The sequence below is a fragment of the Herpailurus yagouaroundi genome, unplaced genomic scaffold (assembly GCF_014898765.1).
Source record: "Herpailurus yagouaroundi ecotype Mexico unplaced genomic scaffold, PumYag 190, whole genome shotgun sequence".
In the NCBI taxonomy this organism is placed as follows: Eukaryota; Metazoa; Chordata; class Mammalia; order Carnivora; family Felidae; genus Herpailurus; species Herpailurus yagouaroundi.
In genome coordinates, this window is record NW_024412421.1 from 1,946,241 (window position 1) to 1,964,053 (window position 17,813).

The following is a 17,813-nucleotide window of genomic DNA, read 5'->3' on the forward strand; positions in this document are numbered from 1 at the left end:
CACTACTATATTAAAGAGGGGTCACACACTATCCAGGACTTGGCCCTTCAGGAGTTGTTTTTTGGAGAGTGTTGCTTGCTGTCTGTTTTTGTGACTTTGGTTACTTTATCTCTTTAATCGTAGTGATGTTTTGGACCCCCCGTGAGATGTGCTTTGGTTTGTTCATTGAAGTTGCCCTGGATAGGAAAACAGGCAATCAAAAAACAAACAGAAAAGAAAAACACGCAAACAAAAAAACCGCAAGAAACCAGAAACACCAGGTGTAAGTAAACAACAGGGTAGAAGTGGTGTTGATGGAACAACCCTTATCCCATACAAGGAATGAAATGACAGGTGAATGGAAAAAGAAAGGAAAAGAAAAGAAAAATTGACCAGAGAGAGAAACTATACAGCTTAATCCAGAGAGAGAGTGAGAAAGTAAAATAAAGAAGGAGGTGGGGATAAAGAAAAGAAAACTGACCAGACAGAGAAACTGTACGGCCTAATCCTGAGATAGGAAAATAGGGGCACCTGGGTGGCTCAATTGGTTTAGCATTCAACTTTGGCTTGGGTCATGATGTCATGGTTCATGGGTTCAAGCCCTGCGTCGGGCTCTGTGCTCACAGCTCAGAGCATGGAGTCCGTTTTGGGTTCTGTGTCTCTCTCTCTCTCTCTCTCTCTGCCCCTCCCCTCTTGTGCTCTGTCTCTCTCTCTTTTTCTCTCTGTCTCTCTCAAATAAGTAAATAAATTTGAAACAATAAAACTTTTACGAAAAGAAAGGAAAATAAAGAAGGAGGTGTAGAACATGCTCACTGTTCTTCAGGCACAAAGGAGGCGGTTGTCTCTCTCTGCTGCCTCCCATACCTCCCTGGTGCTCAGCTGGGATTAAAATCCTGATATCTTTAAGGTTCACACTCTGTGTGCTCTGGTTTAGGGAAAGTGCTGTTCCGTGCTGCCCAATATATGGTCTCTGACTGGCGAGCACAGGCAGTCTTTGTCCTTTGAATGGATATATACCTTCTTCCCACAGCACTCCAGGGAAGGGGTTGCTTTCTCCAACTGTGAACTGCGCCTCTGAACTAGTTACCAAGCCTGAGTCAGCCTCCCCTCCTCCCCAGGTGCGTTGACAGGGCAGCCCACCCCAGTCCACAGAAAGTCCCACAGTTAAAGATTTGATCTTTCTCTGTCCCAGTCCGTGGTTTTCTCTTGTCCAGATACAGTCCTATGCTTCCCCAGCCTCTTTTTCTCTTCCCTTTGTCTCTCCACAGAAGGGGATCCCTCCCCTCTGTTCCTCTGCTGCCAGTTTTATCTCTCCCAGTTTGCAACCTATGGCCTGTCAGGTTATCCTGGTGGGTCCTTGGATGCGTTTCTGTCACTTTGCTGCCCAGACTCTTGGAGTTCAAAGTCCTTTGGCTTCAACACTGCTGTGTTTGGGAGACAAGGAAACTTCAGATGCCCCTACTTCTCTGCCCTGTTGGCCCCCTGTTTGCCACATACTCTTTATCCATTCATCAGTTGATGGACATTTGGGGCTTTTCTATAATTTGGCTATTGTTTATAGCACTCCTATAAAAAATTGGAGTGAATGTGACCCTTCATCAGCATTTTTCTATCATTGGATAAATACCTAGTAGTGCAATTGCTGAGTCATAGGGTAGTTCTGTTTTTAATTTTTTGAGGAACCTCCATACTGTTTTCCAGCATGGCTGTACCAGCTTGCATTGCCACTAGCAGTGCAAAAGAGGTCCTCTTTCTCCTTATCTTCACCAATATCTGTTGTTGCCTGAGTTGTTAATGTTAGCCATTCTGACAGGTGTGAGGTGGTATCTCATTGTGGTTTTGATTTGTATTTTCCTGATGAGTGATGTTGAGCATTTTTTCATGTGTCGTTTGGCCATCTGAATGTCTTCTTTGGAAAAGTTTCTAATTATGTCTTTTGCCCATTTCTTTATTGGATTATTTGTTTTCTGGGGTGTTGAGTGTGATAAGTTTTTTATAGATTTTGGATACTAAACCTTATCTGATATCATTTGCAAATATTTTCTCCCTTTCCATCAGTTGACTGTTTCCTTCACTGTGCAGAAGGCTTTTATTTTGATGAGGTCCCAATAGTTCATTTTTGCTTTTGTTTACTTTGCCTCTGGAGTCGTAATGAGTAAGAAGTTGCTACAGCCAAGGTCGTAGAGGTTTTTGTCTGTTTTCTCATCTAGGAGTTTGATGGCTTCCTGTCTTCTGTTTAGGTCTTTCATCCATTTTGAGTTTATTTTTGTGTATGGTGTAAGAAAGTGGTCCAGGTTCGTTCTTCTGCATGTCACTGTCCAGTTTTCCCAACACCACTTGCTGAAGAGACTGTCTTTATTCCACTGGCTATTCTTTCCTCCTTTGTCAAAGATCAATTCGCGATACGTTTGTGGGTCCATTTCTGGGTTCTCTATTCTGTTCCATTGATCATTAGAACAATTTCATTGATCAGTGTCTGTTTTTGTGCCTGTAGTGTACTATCTTGATGGTTACACCTTTGTAATATGTCTTGAAGTCTGGGAGTATGATGCTTCCAGCTTTGGTGTTTTTTCAAGATTGCTTTGGCTATTTGGGTCTTCTGTGGTTACATACAAATTTTAGGATCGTATGTTTTAGCTCTGTTTCTTCTGTGAAGAATGCCGGTGTTATTTTGATGGGGATTGCATTCAATATGTTGATTGCTTTGGGTAGTATCGACATTTTGACAATATTTGTTCTTCGTATCCAGGAGCATCGAATATATTTTTTTCTTTTTCTTTTTCTTTTTTCTTTTTTTTTTCTTTTTTTTTTTGTTTTTTGTTTTTTGTTTTTTGTTTTTTGTGCGTCTCTTCATTTGGTTTCCTAAGCTTTCTATAGTTTTCAGTATACAGATTTTTCACCTCTTTGGTTAGATTTTTTCCTAGGTATTTTATAGTTTTCGGTGCAATTTTAAATAGGATTAATTCCTTGATTTCTCTTTCTGCTGCTTCATTATTGGTGTGTAGGAATGAAACCCATTTCTGTGCATTGATTTTATACCTGTGCCTTTGCTAAATTCATGGATCAGTTCTATCAGTTTTTGGTGGAATCTTTTGGGTTTTCCATATAGAGTACCATGTCATCTGTGAAGCGAAATTTTGACTTCCTCTTCACCAATTTGAATGCCTTTTATTCCATTCTGTTGTTGGATTGCTGAGGCTAAGACTTCCAATACTATGTTGAATAATAGTGGTGAGAGTGGACATCCCTGTTGTGTTTCTGAGCTCTCGGGTTTTCCTCATTGAGGAGGATATTAGCAATGGGTCTTTCATATATGGCTTTTATGGTCTCGAGGCATGATCCTTCTATCCCTACTTTCTTGAGGGTTTTTATCAAGGAAGGATGCTGTATTTTGTCAAATGTATTCTCTGTATCTATTGAGAGGATAATGTGCTTCTTGTCCTTTCTTTTATTGATGTGATGTATCACATTGATTGTTTTGCAGATATTGAACCAAGCCTGTATCCCAGGTGTAAATCCCACATGGTCGTGGTGAATAATTCTTTTAATGGATTGTTGGATCCGGTTGGCTAATATCTTGTTTAGGATTTTTGCATCTGTGTTCATCAGGAAAATTGGTGTGTAGTTCCCCTTTTTAGTGGGGTCTGTGTCTGGTTTTGGAATCAAGGTAATGCTGGCTTCATCGAAAGAGTTTGGAAGTTTTCCTTCCATTTCTACTTTTCAAAAGAACAGGTGTTAACTCTTCTTCAAATGTTTGGTAGAATTCCCCTGGAAAGCCATCTGGCCCTGGACTCTTGTTTTTTTGGGAGATTTTTGATTACTAATTCTATTTCTTTACTGGTTATGGGCCTCTTCAAATTTTCTGTTTCTTCCTGTTTCAATTTTGATAATTTATATGTTTCTAGGAATCTGTCCATTTCTTTTATATTGCCCATTTTATTGGCATGTAATTGCTCATAATATTCTCTTATTATTGTTTGTATTTCTGCTATGTTGATTGTCATCTCTCTTCTTTCATTCTTGATTTTATTTATTTGGTTGCTTTCCTTTTCTTTCTTTTTTTTTTTTTTTATCAAACTAGCTAGGGGTTTATCAATTTTGTTAATTCTTTCAAAAAACCAGCTTCTGGTTTCATGGATCTGTTCTACTGTTTTTTTGGGTTTGTTTTTTTGTTTTTTTGTTTTTTTTGTTTGTTTTGTTTTTTGTTTTCGATAGCATTGATTTCTGCTCTAATCTTAATATTTCCAGTCTTTTACTGGTTTGGGGTTTTATTTGCTGTTCTTTTTCCAGCTCTTTAAGGTATAAGGTTAGGTTGTATATCTGAGACCTTTTTTCTTCTTTAGGAACACCTGGATTGCTATATTCTTCCCTCTTATGACTACCTTTGCTACATCCCAGAGGTTTTGGGATATATGTTATCATCTTCATTGGCTTCCATGTACTTTTTAATTTCCTCGTTAACTTCTTGGTTAGCCCATTCATTCTTCACTAGGATGTTCTTTAGTCTCCAAATATTTGTTATCTTTCCAAATTTTTTCTTGTGGTTGATTTCAAATTTCATAGTTTTGTGGTCTGAAAATATGCACGGTACGATCTTGATCTTTTTGTACTAGTTGAGGGCTGATTTGTGTCCCAAAATGTGATCTATTCTGGAGAACGTTCCATGTGCACTGAAGAAGAATGTGTGTTCTGCTGCTTTAGGATGAAATGTTCTGTGTATATCTGTTAAGTGCATCCAGCCCAGTGTGTCATTCAAAGCCGTTGTCTTCTTGGTGATTTTCTGTTTATATGATATATCCATTGCTGTAAGTGGGGTGTTGAAATCTCCTACAATTTTGGTATTATTATCAATGAGTTTCTTTATGTTGGTGATTCATTGATTTATATATTTGGGTGGTACCATGTTTGGAGCATAAATGTTTACCTTCTATGTTTGGAGCATAAGTGTTTACAATAGTTACATCTTCTTGGTGGACATACCCCTTAATTATGATATGATGCCCTTCTTCATCTCTTGTTCCAGTCTTTATTTTAAAATCTTTATTGTCTGGTATAACTGTGGCTTCTCCAGATTTCTTTTGGTGACCATTTGCATGATAGATGGTTCTCCATTTCCTTCTTTCAATCTGAAAGTGTCTTTAGGTCTTAAATGGGTCTCTTGTAAACAGCCTATAGATGGATCTTGTTTTCTTATCCTTCTGTTACCCTATAGTTTTGATTGGAATGTTTAGAGTGAGCATTGACATTTAGAGTGAGTATTGAAACATATGAATTTATTGCCATTATGTTGTCTGTAGAATTGAAGTTTCTGTTGATGTTCTCTGGTCCTGTGTAGTCTGCTGCTTTTGGTCTTTTTGGGGTTTTTTTGTTTGTTTGTTTTGTTGTTGTTGTTGTTGTTTGGTATTGTGTCCCCTCGGAGAGCCCCCTTAAAGTTTCTTGCAGGGCTGGTTTAGTGGTCATGAACTCCTTTAATTTTTTTTTTTTTTTTTTGTCTGGGAAACTTTTTTCTCTCCTTCTATTTTGAATGACAGCCTTGCTGGATAAAGATTTCTTGGCTACATATTTTTCTTATTCATCACATTGAATATATCCTGCCACTCCTTTCTGGCCTGCCAAGTGTCTGTGGATAGGTCTGCTACGAACCTGATCTGTCTTCCCTTGTAGGTTAAGGACTTTTTTCCTTTGCTGCTTTCATGATTCTTTCTTTGCCTGAGTATTTTGTGAATTTGACTATGAGATGTCTATTGGATGGTCAGTTTTTTTTTTAATCTAATGGGAGCCCTCAGTGCTTTCTGAATTGTGATCTGTGTCTTTCCCCAGGTTAGGAAAGTTTTCCACTATGATTTGCTCACATAACCCTTCTACCCCTTTTTCCTCTCTCTTCATCTTCTGGGAACTCTATGATTCTAATGTTATTCGTTTTTAATGAGTCACTGAGTTTGCTAATTTAAAAAAATTTTTTTTTAAATATTTATTTGTTATTGAGAGACAGAGATAGACAGAATGTGAGCAGGGGAGGGGCAGAGAGAGAGGGAGATGCAGAATCCAAAGCAGCTCCAGGCTCTGAGCTGTCAGCACAGAGCCTGACGCGGGGCTCAAACTCACAAATGGTGAGATCATGACCTGAGCTGAAGTCGGTCACTGAAGTGACTGAGCCACTCAGGTGCTCCGAGTTCTCTAATTCTTATATCGTGCTCATTTGTCTTAGGCTTTCTCTTTTTTTCTGCTTCCATATTGTCGTAAGTTTGTCCTCTATATTGCTGATTCGCTGCTCTGCTTAATCCATAGTTGCCGCTGTGCCAACTATTCTTGATTGCAGTTTAGGTATAGCATTTTTAATTTCATCTGTTTACTTCTTTTATCTCTACAGAAAGGGATTCTAATCTGTTTTCAACCCAGCCAGTGTTCTTATTATCGTGATTGTAAATTCTGGTTCAGACATTTTGGTTGTATCTGTGTTGATTAAGACCATGACTGTCATTTCTTCCTGGTCTTTCTTTTAGGGTGAGTTCCTTTGTTTCATCATTCTGAAGGAAGAAAAGTTATTAAAAAACTAAAAAAAAATACAAATTAAAAAATTTAAAACAGCACAAAATATCAGATAAAGAATGCTAGAGGGGCGCCTTGGTGGCTCAGTCGGTTAAGCGTCTGTCTTCAGCTCAGGTCATGATCTCGTGGTCCATGAGTTCAAGCCCCGCATTAGGCTCTGTGCTGACAGCTTGGAGCCTGGAGCCTCCTTCAGATTCTGTGTCTCCCTCTCTCTTTGACCCTCCCCAATTCATGCTCTGTCTATGTCTTAAAAATAAACGTTAAAAAAAATTAAAAAAAAAAAAAGAATGCTAGATCCTAGGTGTGTTTTGGTCAGGTTGTTGAAAAAGACCTGATAGATTAGGGAAAAAAGGGGAAGATAGAAAAGGAAAGAAAATAAAAGGAAAAGGAAAAAAGACAAAAAAAGGAAAACGTTTGAAAATTTAAAAAATGGATACAATAAATTAGAATAAAATGAAATGATGTCAGTAAAATAGAATTTAAATTTCCAAAAAAGTGAAAAATATAGTAGGAAAAATCTAAAGAAAAATATTTTTAACAAAAATAGAAATTAAAAATAGTTTTTTTTTCTTTCTGTATTCAAGAATAAGAAAGGAAAACAAATTGAATAGATGGGCCATTGAACTCAATCAAATGTGATTGTAATTATATCTGGTTTCCCACAGAAGTCAAATTGTGAAACACTTTATAGTCCATAAACTAAGCATGCAGTGAGACTTGTGGTGTTGTTCTTCAAGAGTGTGGTTGGTCTACTTGGGTGGGGCTTAGTGTAATGGCTCCATTCACCACTAGATGGCACTCCTTAGCTTACTGGGGTGGATTACTGTCCTATGTCTAGGCGTGTATGCACCATCACCCAACTACCCAGTCTCTAGTCTCAGAACTCTGTGCTCTCCTGCACCAGCATTTAAGCACCCGTACTTTGTATCCGGCTTCTGTCCACTCCCTGCTTCTACACTGTCCATGACCAAGTCATCAGGTTGCCAGGCTGCATCCTCCTGTGTTTTATTTCAGATGGGGCTGTGTTTCCCAACCCCTCACTTCTGTGTGACTGGGGCTTTGACCCATTTTGGGTCCCTGAAGGAGGGTTTTGCTGATCAATGCCTGGGTACAGGCCTGTCCCCAGAAACATTTGCAAGACCGTGTCCTTGCAAAGGCCCAGTGACTGCAGCTGGGCACCAGCCCGCTCCATAAAATGTTTGTGCCATCGTGTAGCAGCAGTGTTTCAGGGATTATCACAAATCACAACGCACATCTGGCAAGAGGCTTCACCCTTAACGTCCTTGTTCCAATACCAGCAAATGTGGCCTTTTTCTGGGTTCCACTAGTACCTTTGCCTATGGGGGGGGGGGGCGTGCTGCACTGCCTCTACCAAATGTCCTCCTAGCAGGGGAGCCACCTCTCCCTGTGTGGCCTGAGGACCCCGAGGACCTCGCAGTCTGCTCCCAAGGATTCACCCTTCCCACCAGAGCACCACAAGGTTGAGCTGTGGAGTTTTAGACTCTGAACTCCCCCTGTTTACACAGTCTTAATGTAATTTAAACCCTCTCCTTTTCCTTTCTCCTTTTTTTGTTCAGTCCCTTGCAATGTTTCCCCTATGACTTTTTCTTTTTCTCTCCAGCTGCTTTTTGGGTGGGAGTACTTTTCTTGTACTCTACTCCCCATCTCCATCTTGTCTCTGAAAATTCTCTGTGGCTTTTCTCTCCCCCAGTTTACCTCTCCATGCTGTGTACCTGCCAAATTCTGTGGTTCAAGTTGTCCAGATTGTTGTGCTAATCCTGAAAGCAGTCTTCTAGGTATCCAAAATGGTTTAGTGTTGATCTGGCTGCATTTCAGCGATGAGAGACGCCAAGAAAAATTTTTCATTCTGTCCCGCCATTTTGGCCCCTCTCCTCATTTTTGCTTTAATTACCCTTGCTTCCTGAGACACGTCTCAGTATAATGTTGCTGTGGCTGAGGTCGGAGAGGCTTTTGTCTGTTTTCTCTTCTATGATTTTTTGGTTTCCAGTGTTACATTTTGGTCTTTCATCCATTTTGAATTTATTTTTGTGCATGGTGTAAGAAAGTGGTGCACATTCATTTTTCTGCACATCACTGTCCAGTTTTCCCAACACCATTTACTAAGGAGATAATCTTTTTTCCACTGGATACTCTTTCCTGCTTTGTTGAACATTATTTGGCCATCCATTTGTGGGTCCATTTATTGGTTTTATATTCCGTTTCATTGATCTATGTCTGGTTTGTTTTTTTGTTTGTTTGTTTGTTTGTTTGTTGGGTTTTTTTTTTCCAGTGCCATACTGTCTTGATGATTACAGCTTTGTAATACAGCTTCATATCCAGAATTGTGATGCCTCCAGCTTTGGTTTTCTTTTTCAACATTACTTTGGCTGTCTGGGGTCTTCTCTGGTTCCACACAAATTTTAGGATTGTTTCTTCTAGTTTTGTGAAGAATGCTGGTGGAGTTTTGACAGGGAATGCATTGAATATGTAGATTGCTTTGGCTAGTATAGACATCTTAACAATATTTTTCTACCAATACATGAGCACAGAATGTTTTCCCATTTTTTTGTGTCTTCCTCAATTTCTGTCATAAGCTTTTTGTAGTTTTCAGCATATAGATCTTATACTGCTCTGGTTACATTTGTTCCTAGGTATCTTATGTTTTTTGTTGCAATTATAAATTGGATCAATTCCTTGATTTCTGTTTTTGTGCTTCATTATTGGTGTATAGAAATGCAACTGATTTCTGTTCATTGATTTATATCCTGTGACTTTGACGAAATCACATATCAGTGCTAGCAGATTTTTAGTGGTGTCTTTCAGTTATTCCAAGTAAAGTATGATGTCATCTGCAAAGAGTGAAAGTTTGACTTCTTTTTTGCCTGTTTGGATGCCTTTTATTTCTTTTTGTTGTCTGATTACTGAGAGTAGGACTTCCAATACTGTGTTGGACAACAGTGGAGAGAGTGGTCATCACTTCATGTTACTGACTAGGGGGAGAGCTCTCAGTTTTCCCCCATTGAGGATGACATTAACTGTGGGCCTTTCATATCTGGCCTTTATAATGTTATGTTCTTTTTTCCCCTACTTTGTTGAGGGTTGTAATCAAAAAAGGATGCTGTATTTTGTCAAATGCTTTTTCTGCATCCAATGAAAGGACCTTATAGTTCTTATCCTTTCTTTTGCTAATGTGGTGTATCATGTTGATTGATTTGTGAATATTGAAACAGTTCTGCAGCCCAGGAATAAATCCCACTTGATAATGGTGAGTCATCTCTTAATGTACTCTCAAATTCAATTTACTAGTATCTTGTTGAGAATTTTTGCATCCAGGTTCATCAGGGATATTGGATTGTAATTCCCCTTTTTAGTGGGGTCTTTGTCAGATTTTGGAATCAAGGTAATGCTGGCTTCTTAGAATGAGTTGGGAAGCTTTCCTTCCATTTCTACTTTTGGAACAGTTTGAGAGGAATAGGTAGTAACTCTTCTTTAAATGTCTGGTAGAATTCCCCTGGGAAGCCATCTGGCCCAGGACTCTTATTTGTTGGGAGATTTTTGATAACTGATTCAATTTCTTTGCTGGTCATGTTCAGTATTTTTTTTTTTTTAATTTCACTTGAGACTTTCTCTTTCACCCATGTGGATTGTGTTGATGGACAGGTATTGTTTTGTTTACAAGTGTTGGGAGATTTTCCTATTGCCTTGTGTTATTGATTCTAATTTGATGCCATTGTAGTCAGAGAACACATTGTGATTTTAGTAGCTTTATATTTTTGAGGTTTTATTTATGGCCAAGATATTGTCTATCTTGGTATATGTTAGTGGGCACTTGAAAAAAACAAGGTATACTCAATTCTCGTTATGTAGATTTTTATTAGTCAGCTTGGGCTATCATAAAATACCATAGACTGGATAGCTTAAATAATATAAATTTATTTTGTATAGTTCTAGAGACTAGAAAGTCCAAAGGCAAGACCAAAGTGCCAGCTAATTTGATTCTGTGTTGAAGACTCTCTTTCTGGTTTGCTGATGGTTATCTCTGATATCTCGTAGGGATACCAATGCCATCATTAGGGCGACCCTTCATGATCCAATCTAAATGTGATTACCTTCTAAAGGCTCCAGATTCAAATATATAACATTGGAGGTTAAGGCTTTAATGTATGTATATTGGAGGGGAACATAATTCAGCCCATAGCAAGAATGTTATAAAAATATTGACTGGATTCTGCTGTATAATGGTCCTTCTGTATCCTCACTGATTTTATATATACTTGTTTTACTCATTGTTGAAAAAGAAGTGTTAAAGTCGCCCCCTATAATTATGATTTTGTCTATTTATCCTTTTAGTTCTATCAGTTTTGCTTCACATGTTGTGCAGCTCTTTTATTTGCTGCATGTACATTGAATATTGCTATATTTTCTTGGTGAATTGATTTTTTTCATCATTATATTATATCCCTCTTTGTAGTAATTTTCTTTGCTCTGATATCTACTTTGTCTGATATTAATATAGTCACTCTTTCTTGTTGTAAAGTAATGTTTGCATGAGATTTCTTTTTTATCCTTTTACTTTCAATCTGCCTATATTGTTATATTTGAAGTGAGTGTCCAATAGACAATATATAATTGGGTCATGTTTTTAAATAAACACTGCCAATCTTTCTTTTAATTGACATATTTAGACCTTTTACATTTAATGTAATTACTGATATGTTTGGAGTTAATTCTGGCATTCTATTTTATTTGTTTTGTGTTTCTCTTATTTTCATTTCTTTTTTCTTACCTTCGTGTGAGTTCTTGAACATTTTTTAGAATTCCATTTTGACTTATATATATTAGATTTGAATGGATCTTTTTGTATAGCTTTTAAGTGCTTGTTGTAGGTATTACACATATACAGATACAGATACATTTACATTTACAACAATGCAACTTATTGATATCACCGTTTTACCAGTTGGAGGGAAATACAGAAATCTTACCTCCCTTTATGTGATATTACCCTCTCCCATTTATAATATAAATATCCTAAGCATTTCCTCCCCATACATTTAGAACCACAATTTTACAACTTTTGCTGTAACCATCACACAGAACAAAAGCCTATTGTATTTTCACATATTTTTGCTTACCATCTTCCCTTTTCCTTTTTGATTGTTCCAAGATGGTTGATTTCTTTCCCTCTCTCTTTCTGTCATTTCCTTTCTGTTTTGAGAACTTATTTTAATCACAGTTTTAGAGTAGATCTGCTGGTGACAGAACTCTTTTTTTCTTTTATCTGAGAATGTCTTGCCTAGATAGATAGATAGATAGATAGATAGGCAGACAGACAGACAAAATAATATATTTACTGGTATAAGATTCTGGGTTGACAGTCCTTTTCTTTCCGTGCTTAAAAACTTTTGTGCCGCATCCTTTTAGCCTTCATGGTTTCTGATAAACAAGTCACTGCTATTCAGTTAGTTTTCCTCCTATAGGTAAGGTGTTTTCTCAGGCTTCTTTCAAGACTTTTTTTTTTTTTAAAGATTTTTTTGTTTTTAAGTAATTTCCACACCCAACATATAGCTCAGACTCACTAACCTGAGATCAAGAATGGCAAGCTCCACTGACTGAGTCAGCCACGTGCCCCCTTTCAAGATTTTTAATTTGTATTAGTTTTCAAAACTATGGTGTGTCCTAGCATAGATATTTTTATTTTATTCTGTTTGAGTTAGCTACTTGAATCTGTAGCTTTTGTCATTTGCTAATTAGGAAGTTTTCTGCCATAATTTCAAGTACTTTTTTTAGCCCTGCCCTTTTTCTCCTCTCCTTCAGGGAGTCCAGTTACTTGAATGTTAGATTTTTTGTTACAGTCCCATAGATCCCTGAGGCTCTTTTCATTGTTTTTTAGAGTCTTTTGTTAAGACTGGATAATTTCTATTGTTTTATCTTTTAATCTAGTTGTTTTTTTCTTCTGTCTTCTCCATTCTGCCATCAATCTTGTCCATTAAGCCTTTTGCTCTGATTATTGTATTTTTCAGTTCTCAGAGGTTTGCTGAGACTGCCTGTTTCTTAGCTGAGGCTTTCTATCTTGTCATTTGTTTCACTCATATTCATAATTGCTCAATGAAGCATTTTTATCATGGCTGTTTTAAAATTTTGTCCCATAATTCTAACATCTCTTCCATTAGCATTTATTGATTATCTTTTTCATTCAGTTTGAGATCTTTCTGTTTTTAGATATGATGAGTGATTTTTTTTTATTAAGGCATGGACATCTGGGTGTTATATTATAAAACTCTGAATCTTTTTTTAACCTTTTACTTTAGCTGTATTTTATTGACACCATTCTGGTAGGGGAAGGGGACAGGAGCATCACTCTATTATTGCCAGTTTAGAATGTATTGCCAGGTTTTTTGTTGACACCCAAGATAGAGAGTCTTCATTCCTTCTGGATCTGGGTGGGATGTATCGCTCCCCAGTTGGCTTCCACTGATACCTTCCTGGTTGGAAAGGATAGGAATGCTTCGTTACTTATTCCCAACAGGCCTGCATTTATATGATAGGGAAAGGGTGTAGCCTTAGAGCTGGGCATTAGTGAAAGACCTAACTCTCCATTGGACCTCCTATGATGACATTCCAGCAGGACGGGGAGGTTCATTTCATTACTGATGGGTAGGAGTGGAAATCTAGGCTCTCCATGTGATCCGCACAGTATGAGGAGGGGAAACTTCTTACCACCCATTGGGAATAAAAAGTCTTGGCTTCTTTCTTGGACTTCTCTGATATCACCACAGCTGAGAGGGTTGGTGATTGGGTATGGTTCCTCATTATAGACTCTGGAGTGTAGATGTCTAGGTTTCCCATTCAGCCTTTATAGGACTGGGTGGAGATAAGGACCACGGTCTTTTTCTGAATGGTTATTGTCTAAAGTTTTCTGTTTTATTGGGCTTCCCTATTCCTCGTCCTTTGGCTAGAGAGAACAGGCTTTTGTTGGGGCTTTTTTAAATGTACCTACTGACATTTCCTAGTTGTTGACTTCGTTAAGTCTGTTATATATGAGGCAAAAAGGAAACTCAAGGTGTTTACCACAGTGTTGTTCCTAAAATCCTGAGGTTCTTAGCCAGTCTGCCTTTTTCCCCCATTTTCTGAACCTTTTTATGTTTGCTTATATAATGTGCAAGGTTTTTAGTTATATTTAGTGAAAGGAATAGGGAAAGTTATGTCTGCTCCACCTTTCCATCCATGTATTTCAAAATAAGTTTCCCACTTCTTTTGAAAGAATCTATTTTGAAAGAATAGATTTCCCTATCTGGTAATAAAAGTAGTAGTCTTACTTGAGAACATTTCGTGTAAACAACTCATAGAAAATATGGATGGCAATGACATGATTAGCTTAAAACAGTGCTTCTCAAATTTAAAGTATATTCAAGAATGTAGAGGGCTTTTTAACACTGTTGGGTCCCACTCCCAGAGAGGAGTGAGAACTGGCATTTCTAACAAGTTCCCAGGGAATGCTGCTGCTCTGGGGACCACACTGCACTGCTCTGGGGATTACTGCACTGTAATCACTGCTTTAAAGAAATATTTAAATGATGACAGGTCATGACTTCTAAATGATATTAATGGCATACGCAGTTGCTTTAAGTAAAAAAAAAAAAAAAAAAAGAAAGAAAGAAATTATAATAAGTAAAATAAGCCAGGTATTTGATCTAAAATACTTAAAGGTTGGTCTTTATAAGATGACAGTGTCACATTTTTAATGAAATTGGGGACTTCCCACTTTTTAGCACTATTGCATATGACATTTGAGAGACCAAAAGGGTACAGATTTTACACAAAGAGAAGAGTATAGCAAATAAATGAGAGGTGTGGTGATCATTTGTTCTTTGAGCATAAAATAATGCCAATTTTATTGGACCCTAAGCAAAGAGCATTTGAATGGTTGTATTAAACTCCTATTAAACTCTGGTAAGTGTATGACGTGCAAGATCTTTTTTAAAGCTCAGAGTTGATGTCAGAAAAGTTCTGTTAAATTGATCTGAACTAATGATGCCCAATCTGGTTATTACTGAGTACATGTCATCATAATACACCTTCCTCTAAAGTTCATCTTTTTTTTTTTTTTCTTGAGTTAGTGAATATAAATGATACTGGGATTCAAACTACTCCCACCAACAGTATGACCATTTGTCTAGATCAAGGTGAACTTAGAAATATTTTTCCCAGAAGATCACTAACCATAAAAAAGAAAAATTAAAATAGTGAAATGTCAGATTAAAGTCTCTTAAACATTATTTTTCTCATGGAAGTTGTTATAAGTGATAATAAAGAAACTTGCTTGTGAATATTCATTAGATAATGGTTATTTTGTAGCCATATACATCCGAATTATACAGTATTTCCTTTTTCCTTTTAGCTCTGTTGGCTTAGCAAAAGCAGCTCTAGAAGCAATTAATGGATTCAACCTCTTTGGCAACCAGGTAAAAAGAAACAAAAAACAAAAACAGCAATATCAACAATAAATTTTGATTATTTTGTTGAATAGTATGATTAATTAATGTGGCCATTCATTTACCCAGTCATTCCTTATGATCAAAGAATGTCTGGAATTTATGTAGTTGCTCATGGTTGAACAACCTTTCCTTTGAATTTCATTTGCCAGTTAAATTTTAAATTTAATTTTCTAACTAAAAAACATTGCTTAATTTAAAAATATCTTTTGATAAAGAATTGTCATTTTCTTTGTTCAATAAGTTTTCTCTCATATCTCTTGTTGAACTTTCACATTTTTATTTCTCTTTCTTTTTTTAAGTAAGTTCTACATCCAGCATGGGGCTTGAACTCAAGACCCCGAGATCAAGAGTCTGATACTGTACCAACTGAGTCAGCCAGACACCCCCAGTTTTCACATTTTAAAATATTCTTGACATTATAAATCATATATTTTCCATGTCAGTTCCCATGTTAAATTCAACTTAATGTGTATCAATATATATCATGGATAAGGGAGTTTGTGTAATGTGTGCAACCAAAGAATTGGAAACTTTGATCCTAGCTTAACCTTCAGCTGGCTGTAATTTTATGTCAATATCTCATTTTCTTTGGGATAAAAAGGAAACCCTGAGGGTTATCTTAAATTTTCATAAGATGTTTAACTAGTTTCTGCACCTAATCAAGTGACCATGGACTGAGTTGTCAAATGGAAGGAAATAATATGTAGGAATACAGGTTGCTTTTCTGGGTCAAGGAGTAAACTAAATTTCATTAGCAATTTTTGTAGATTTCTAAGATGGGAGAGTAAAAGAAGTTTCCAATTGATACTATAATTAACCCTAAGCTATTAAAATGCTAAGTCAGTGAACATACATTTTAGGAAGCTATTGCAAAATGTGACATGGTTTTTGTTATAGCAGTTACAATACTATTCACCTCAAGTCTTTAAGAAAGTTTCAAGTTGGCGTATGGTAGCACAACTGCCTTTCTGCCCCTTCCTATATATGCAGTCTCTTTTCTTCTCACTCCCACTTCCTCTGGAGGATGGACTCTGATTATATCCAGTCCATGAAGAATGAAGAATGAGCACAGACATGAAAGGATTGGGAAAAGGAGAGCAACACCCCATTCTGGGTTCCCAAGAGGTGACTCTAAATCACCCACTCCCATACTCTTCTTCCTCTCTCAAGACTTCTGGCTGGAGAAATGGAGGGATCAGAGATCATGGGTACTTAGCAGTGTGTGAGCCTACTGAAAATCATGAGTATTAATATTATGCCTCTCCTGGAGATTCTTGGTTCCCCTGGCACTGTAGGATCCCTTGCCTTGTACCAACATGTCTGTCTCTCTGGAAGAGTCAACATACTCAAGAAAATCCCACTATATATATATATATATATATATATATATATATATATATATGTGTGTGTGTGTGTATTGAAAAGTGTGTGTATATAAATATATATATACATGTGAATTTATGTGTGTAAATATAAATATGTAGAGAATACATATATAGAGAGATAGGTAGATAAATAGGGGTAGATAGGAAGGAAGGAAGGGGAGAGCAGTATGGCATAAAGGAATGACATTGTTTTCGGAGTCAGGAAACAGGATCACTGTGTGCTCTGTACTCCCACCTGTGAGCTCTGTAACTTTGGCTAGTTATTTATCTATGTCTCATCTTCCTCATCTAAAAAGATAGAGAAAATGATACTAGGACCTAACTCAGAAGGTTTTTATGCAATTAAAAAACTTAATTAGCATAATGCTTGGCAAAGATTAAACCCTCAATAAGTGTGAATCTCTTGTTATTATTAATGAATAACTGGTAATACTGGTAATCCTAAAGAAAGGAAATGAAGAGAAGGACTGAAAAACCTCTAGAGAGTATCTTAAGGGGACTGAGAAGAGTCATGGACTAAACCAGTAGTGTTAAAGTCTGGAAAGATGCAGGTCTTGCTCTTCTGTTCTCTATGGCCTACAAAATAGTGGCTGAGCTGTGTGTCTAGGTTGGATGTTAGGAAGTAGTGATCAGCTCTTTTTTGCAGTTGTGCCATCTCCTTTGATGTACCTGAGTTGTAGCATATGTTACTTCTGTATCTACTATGTATACCTCCTCCACCTACTTAGATACCCACACCCCTATCTCTAATACCCCATCTCTCAGAGCTCTGCCTTCAGGCTGCCTTTCCCAGGAAGCTTTAATAGATTGCTTAGCCATAATTCTAAAAGCACTGAATTGCTTTTTTATGCATTCTGATTTTGAGTTATAAATATACTGCTGGTATTGTTACCCAGCCATAATTTCTCAATCTTGGCTGCACATTGAAATTATTTGAGGAGCTTAAAAACAATGGTGATGCCTGGGCTCTACCCCTAGAAATTCTGATTGAATTGGTCTGGGGGAAGCATTGGTTTTGAGGTTTTCCTGTACTGCCCAGGAATTCTAATGTACAGCCAAGGATGAGAATAACTGTTCTAAGCAAAGTTCATTCTTGATCTTGTTTAGCTCATATATGTTTACAGCAAAGCCATGCACCAAATGTTCACTGACTTGAGTATTTCTTGATTATTTCAAATGGGCAAATAATATCTTATTCCTGTGGCCACATAGATGTTACCTATTGCAAGTAAAATCCCTCTCCATCTTCCATTTTTTTGGATAATATCAGAGAGAATCCTAGTTTTACAAATTCCCACCACTACACCAATTAAATTAGAGAGGTACTTGCTAAAGAGTAACACATTTAAAAGTGCATGCGATCTTTTTAGTGTTTAATGATCTAATAATATTGCTTCGTGTA

The 17,813-nt window shown here is 37.2% G+C and overlaps 1 protein-coding gene across 6 annotated transcripts in view; it reads left to right on the forward strand.

The window, feature by feature from the left end:
* PHKB (phosphorylase kinase regulatory subunit beta) overlaps positions 1-17,813 on the forward strand; it is a 267,004-nt gene that overhangs the window by 133,786 nt on the left and 115,405 nt on the right. For all 6 annotated transcript variants that reach the window (XM_040497929.1, XM_040497930.1, XM_040497932.1 and 3 more), the window contains one exon: positions 14,930-14,993. In XM_040497929.1, coding sequence (XP_040353863.1) covers positions 14,930-14,993 — 64 coding nt within the window. The remainder of the gene's footprint in view (positions 1-14,929; positions 14,994-17,813) is intronic.